Below are 6,575 nucleotides of genomic sequence, written 5' to 3'. Positions count from 1 at the left end.
TAGGGACAACTTCCATAAAGTTGTCAATTGTCGGAGAGTTTATCGTTGGATTGTGCTGAATTTTGGTCAGCTTGTTCAGAACACATAGGGTCTAATTTTGAATGATTGGATGTCATTTTGAGCTTTATTTTTATCCATAATCGCTATTGAACAGAATCTATAAAATTGCAATGTAGTTCGATTTTTTAAGGAACAAGTTCTACAAAGTTGTCGATTGCCCAAATTTCAACTGTTAGATCGTACTGATTTTTTATCATCTTGTGGAAGACACATATCGTCTCGATTTAAATTGTTGGATCGTTGTTTTGAGCTCTGGTGTTATCCATAATTTCTGCTACACCGAATCTGTAAAACTGCAGTGCAGTTCGATTTTTCAGGGACAACTTCCACAAAGTTGATTGTCAGAGTTTTTCAACCGCTGGATCGTGTTGAATTTTGATTTGATCTGACTTGGTTTTGTTCATTCATTTTGATTTGGTTCAAGTTCATCCAATTTTAGTTTATTTACAATTATGTCAAATAACTTTTGTGGGTCTTTGTTCCGTTCTCAAATCAAATGAGTTATATCTTGATTTAATTTGGTTCAAATTAGTTGTTTTGATTTGATTTAAATACTTGACTCAATTCAATTGTTTTGGTTCATCTGCTCGTTATGATTCATTCATGGTTTGTTTATCAAACTTTTAACTTGATCTACCTTTATGGACCTTTTGTTCCATTTTCAAACCTTTAATTTTCAAACCTTTAATGTAGGTCTGTTTTCAGCTCAAAAATTAAGTTCGTGGATTATGTTTTGAGATAGGTATCTGTTTCCAAAGTTAGAGAAAGGTCTCTGTTTCCAACTCACAAGTTCGTGAGTATTCTATTTCCAGCCCAGATCTACTAATTTGATTCAGAATTTTTTTTCTTCACAAACTCAAGTGGTTCATCATTCTTTGTTCATCATTCTACCACTTTGAGTTTGAAGGAAAAATCTAAATATGTTTGACAATATATTTATGTTGCATTGCATTTGATACATCTATAAATTTTTTATTCTAGTCCAGATCTGCTAATTTGATTCGAAAGTTTTTGTCAAATTGTTTGTCATTCTACTACCTTGAGTTTGATAAAGAAATCTGAGTACGTTTAACACTATATTTTATTCTGAATACGTCTAACAATATATTTAATATTACATCCGATACACCTATTATCTATTAAAAAATTCAAATCAATTGGTTGAAATACATTAAATCCTAAACCTCATTAAAATTAGTTTTTTTTTTTAATATATTAAATTATTTAATTAGTTTCCCTTAGATCATTACTCTATAAAATTTTATATTTCGCACTCTAATAAAATTGTTCTCTATCCAAATTCCCTTAGATCATTGCTCTATAAAATTTTATATTTCGCTCTCTAATAAAATTGTTCTCTATCCATGAATGTAACCAACACATGGTTAGTAAACAGATATAAATTGATCTCCCTGTTTTTTTACGTTGTTTTGTTCTTTTGTATTTTTTTTCAATTGTCAATTTGAATAGCTCAACTTCGATTTCTGAGTTGAATGCCAACTAACTATCAGATGAAATAAACCTCTTTAAGTGGCCGCACAAAAATGAGATGATTGTCTACCATCAACCGAAAATAAATGAAAAGATAAAAGTCACACGTTTCGATATAGATCCATACCTATGAAAGTCTCCAAAAAAAAAATAAATTACAAACCTCTCAACTTTATTCAAATGCACATATGGAGACACTTTTATTTTAGAAAAACAAAAGAAAGAAAAAGTAAAAAATGCAAACACTTACTATGAACAAAGCACACAAACAACCTTTTTGTCAAAGTGTCAAAGTTGGAACTTTAGGAATGATTCCACACTCATTCAGATTTTACCCATTCACAATAGTCCCACCTGCATATTCATACCCAAAAAAGAAAATCATATCACAAAAATGAAGCTATCGTCTCATAATGAGACAATCAATGATAATTCAATCCATTTATCGTTAAACATCACCAAGGACACAGACTTTCTCGACTCCAAGACATTAACTCAAAACTGAACCACCCAAACACCTCCGGTCAATGAGATCATTATTTTCTTGGTTATACTCCAAACATGATTTCTTTATTTAATAAGTTTTCTTTTTCATACTCCTAATTTTTTTGTCTTTAATTAATACCACCCCTAATCCATATCAATTTAACTTTAAGCTAATAAACAGTGTATCAATTTAGGTCCTCCAAACAAAACAAAAAGCCTTGTGTGAAACTAATAATTGTATCCATCACCTGAACTTTCATAATTGAATCAATAACAAAATTTATAGTTTCTTGTTTGTGTAGAAACTGACCGTTAGGATGGAGGATTTGGCCAGTGAAGTAGGAAGAACAATGGTTGCAGGCGAGGAACACATAGGACGGAGCAACCTCGATTGGCTGCCCTGCTCGCTTCATTGGAACTTCAGACCCGAAACTTTCGATCTCTTCATTGTCAAACGAAGCAGGGATCAATGGCGTCCATATCGGACCTGGCGCAACTCCGTTCACTCTTATCCCTTTGGTTGCCAATTGAAGGGCAAGACCTCGGGTGAAAGCCACGATGGCGCCTTTTGTTGCCGTGTAATCTACTAGCTGAGGGCTACCTTTGTAGGCAACCACCGAAGTTGTGTTGATGATTGAGCTGCCTTCCTTCATGTGCTTTAGCGCATGCCTGGTATTGACACCATAAAATGGTTCAAAGAACATGGATGATTGTGAAAAGAAAAAAAAAGCAATGACGATTTTAAATATTAAATATAATTTCAACCCATGAAATTAAATATTTTCACATTTTAGCCCATGATACAAATTTTAGAGACTTAAGAAATTAAACTATGAATTTCCTAGTTTAATTAGTATGCCATATCAACCTCATACAAAAATTACTAACTAATCTAGCTCTATTTAAAATGAAAAAGAAAATTCCATTTTTCTTACCTGACCATGAAGAACTGAGAAAATATGTTAGTTCTAAAAACTCTCTCAAGCCTTTGCTCATCAATCTCTTCCACAGAGTTGGTCTTGTGTTGCTCCGCCGCAGCATTAACCAAAATATCAATCCGGCCATAGGCCGCCACGACCTTGTCGACCACGCGCTTGCAATCATCATCGAACCCTAAATCCGCAGAAACGGCAATCGGTTGCTTAGCGTCCGGTGCCTGACACTCCCGCAGAATTTCAAGCGTATCCTTAGCATCCTTCTCCTCTTGCTTCTTCATGTAGGTGAACGCGACGGTGGCACCCTCGAGCGCAAAGCAATGGCAAACGGCTCGACCGATCCCCGAGTCGCCGCCCGTCACGAGCGCCACTTTCCCGAGAAGCTTGTTGGAGGGCTTGTATTGGGGGCTTGTAAATTGAGGAGAAGGGTCCATGACATGCTCTTTCCCTGGTTGGGTTGGTTGCTTTTGAGGTGGAAACGTTTTCCCTTCGGTAGCCATCGGAGGGAATAATGAAAAAAGCTTCAGCTTTTGCAGAGAAACGAGGAAGAAGATGATGAGAGATTCAATATGGAAGATATTATTGGAGAATTGGAAGTGTTTTATGAAAGGGAATTGGGAGAGATCGCCACGTGGGACATGTGTGGCAGAAGGGAGTGTACACAGTGGCCATGTCATCTCATGTAATTGACACGTAGGATAATGTTAGGTGAAAATTGAGGTGATGTGGAGAACGAATATAAAGACACGTGTTCTAAAGAGAGCAATTTCAAGATATGGTCCTAGAATCATATGAAATGAAGATGTTTGAATTTACTTTGATATGAAATGGACTTTGGATTTTTTTAATAGGCTTATGTTTTCTACAATTTTTTCTTTTTTATGTAACATATATTTTTATACTTTCGATATTTTAACTCGTATATTTATATTATAGATATTACAATAATGTATACCTATTAAATGTTCAGGTTTAGTGTTCATTGACCATGTATCATGTCTCATTTTTCAAAGTGTTATCCATATGTTTCAATATTACACATTATTAATGTCCATATAATCCACCTCGTACTATCCAAATTGCATATAAATAGTGGCATTTCTTAGGTTTTAGAAGATACACATTGGATAAATTCCATGAAAATTGGAGAAAGTGGATAATTTAGAGAATTTTTTATTTTTTATTTTGCTAATTTATTTTATTTTTTTATTTATATATTATGTTTAATTTATTTTAATATTATATTTTATCGATATCCGTGTTCCTATTGTGCTCCTCAAATTCATAACATGTTTCCCATCTAAGGGGGAGTCCTATAAATATTATGATAATAGATGCTCATTAGATGCTCATGTTTAGTATCCATTGACCATGTGTCATGTTCCCATTTTCCAAAGTAGTCTATGTGTCTCAACATTACACATTATTAGTATCCATGTAATCCACCTCCTACTTGCTAAATTATCATAAATAGTGGGTTTGGATGGGTTTTGGAAGACAAACACATTAGACAAATTCCATAAAAATCGGAGAAAGTGGAGAATTTAGAAAAATTTATTATTTTATATTTTGCTAATTTATCTTATTTTGTTTATTTATATATTATGTTTATTTTATTTTAATATTTTTTATTTTCAATTAGATGAATATATATTTTTTTTAATTTTAAACACTAAAAAATGCTATTTTTTCATTTTTAGAACATCTTTGTGTCCAGTTACTTTAGATGTCTTTTTTGTCCATGTTTTATTTCCTTCGCTCGCTTTTAGTAAATCCATTTTGATTTACTTTTCTTTCTTGGTTTTCCTCTTTTTTTTTCTCCTGCTTGTTTCCGCTTTGTCAATGTTCCCATTTTTCCTAAAGTAGTCTATCGTGTCTCAACATTAACCATTTCATCTATAGTATCCATAGTAATCCACCTCTACTTGCTAAATTATCATAAATAGTGGGTTTGGATGGGCTTTTGGGAGACAAACAACATTAGACAAATTCCCATAAAAATCGAGAAAGTGGAAGCCATTTAAGAAAAATTCTATTATTTTATATTTTGCTAATTTATACTTATTGTTGTTATTTTATATATTAATGTTTATTTGATTTTAAATATTATTATTTATTATTATATCATATTATATTATTCTTAATAATTTATTTATTTTTATTATTATATCATATTAATATTATTTTTAATATAATATAATATGAAACGCAAGATGTGATCAAGGGTGATCAGGGTGATCAGGGTGTTGGAATAACTTATGAAACAGGTGGTTGCTTGATGTATACTCCTCAGATAGGTCGCATTGAGGAGGCATTGTGTATGTTCAAGTTGCCAAATAATCTAGTGTATAAGACAGGCCAATTGACATAGAACAAGCCGAATAGTGGTAGGCTTTGACAACTGGCACTGAGTCTCAAAAGTAAATCGATGCCCATAGTTCTTGGTTGAAAACCTTTGAGCAATCAAACGAGCCTTGTAACGAAGCACTCTCAACCGGGATGAGTTTGTTTTGAGTCTGAACACACATTTGCTACCAATTTACCTTGTGATCCTGGGGTAGAGGTGTGAGAGAACCATGTAATATTTCTCTATGAGGGCATTCATATTCCTAAGCAATCTGCTTGCTTCCAGCTTGGAATGTAACACGGAGGGCTTCCTGTAGGTATCGTGGTTCTGTTGTATTCCAAGTCAATAAACTCGGACAGCCAGCCTTTGGGTTTAAAAATGCCCCATCTTTTGATCAGTAATCATGGGGTGGTTATTTGGTTGTGAGGGTTAGGGTGGGTGGTGGTTATGAGGTGATAAGGAAGTTGGGGTGTAGGGAAGTAGAGGAGTTGGGAGAGCAGAGGTGGGTGGTGGTGAAGAGGAGGAGAAACTAATGGGAGCTGATGGATCGGCTTGATGGTTCAGGTGATTGAAGGAAGATGGGGAGTGGGTTGGTTGAGTGATGTAGTGTCAGGTGTGGTGGACGAGGGGATAGGAGATGGTAATGAAAGAAGGTGGCGTGAGGGGGATGATGGTTGATGAACATAGTATGCCTTGGGAATTGCAGTGACCTGATGTAAGGGGGAAAGAACTGATTGGAATGGGAATGGAAGGACTGGAGAGGAAGAGTGGTGAAGGAGAAGAGATTGATGGAAAGTAGCAAGGAAAGGGAAGGCAAGTTTCATTGAAAATGAACATGCCAAGAGACATAGACTGCGTACTGTTGTGCGATGGCAGACAAAGATATATCCTTTGTCAAGGAGAAGTATCTAAACGAAACACCAGATGAACCTCTGTAAATTGGAGTTATTGTCCAATTGAGACGGCCGAAGGAATGGATAAACAGGTACAGCCGAAATAACTTAAGAAGTGGTAATCAGGAAGTTTAGAGTATCAAAGTTTCATAGGGGGACTTGGTTTGCAAGGAGAGGTAATAGGTAGCCGATTGATATAGGTAGATGCGGTGTGAAAGGGCGAGCGTTTTAGACTATGTGGAACAGATTGAGTGGGCAAGCATGCTAGATCGCGATTCACGACTGTCTGTTCTTTTCGTTCGACAGTGTGTTTTATTGAGGTGTGTAGGAAAAGAATAACGATGAATTCATGCCTCCAATTTT

General features: G+C 35.0%; 1 protein-coding gene across 1 annotated transcript; it reads right to left on the bottom strand.

The window, feature by feature from the left end:
• Positions 1 to 1,646: 1,646 nt before the first annotated feature.
• LOC120071793 (NADPH-dependent aldehyde reductase 1, chloroplastic-like) lies at positions 1,647 to 3,566 on the bottom strand. Its single transcript, XM_039024175.1, has 3 exons — positions 2,973 to 3,566; positions 2,348 to 2,706; positions 1,647 to 1,905 (listed from the first exon to the last, which is right to left on the bottom strand). The coding sequence occupies exons 1-3, from the start codon at positions 3,470 to 3,472 to the stop codon at positions 1,883 to 1,885; spliced, it is 882 nt and encodes a 293-aa protein (XP_038880103.1). The 5' UTR covers positions 3,473 to 3,566; the 3' UTR covers positions 1,647 to 1,882.
• Between the last annotated feature and the right edge of the window lie 3,009 nt (positions 3,567 to 6,575).

The sequence above is a fragment of the Benincasa hispida genome, chromosome 2 (assembly GCF_009727055.1).
Source record: "Benincasa hispida cultivar B227 chromosome 2, ASM972705v1, whole genome shotgun sequence".
In the NCBI taxonomy this organism is placed as follows: domain Eukaryota; kingdom Viridiplantae; phylum Streptophyta; class Magnoliopsida; order Cucurbitales; family Cucurbitaceae; genus Benincasa; species Benincasa hispida.
The sequence above is the reverse complement of the archived record's forward strand: the minus strand, read 5'-3'. Positions and strand labels throughout refer to the sequence as shown.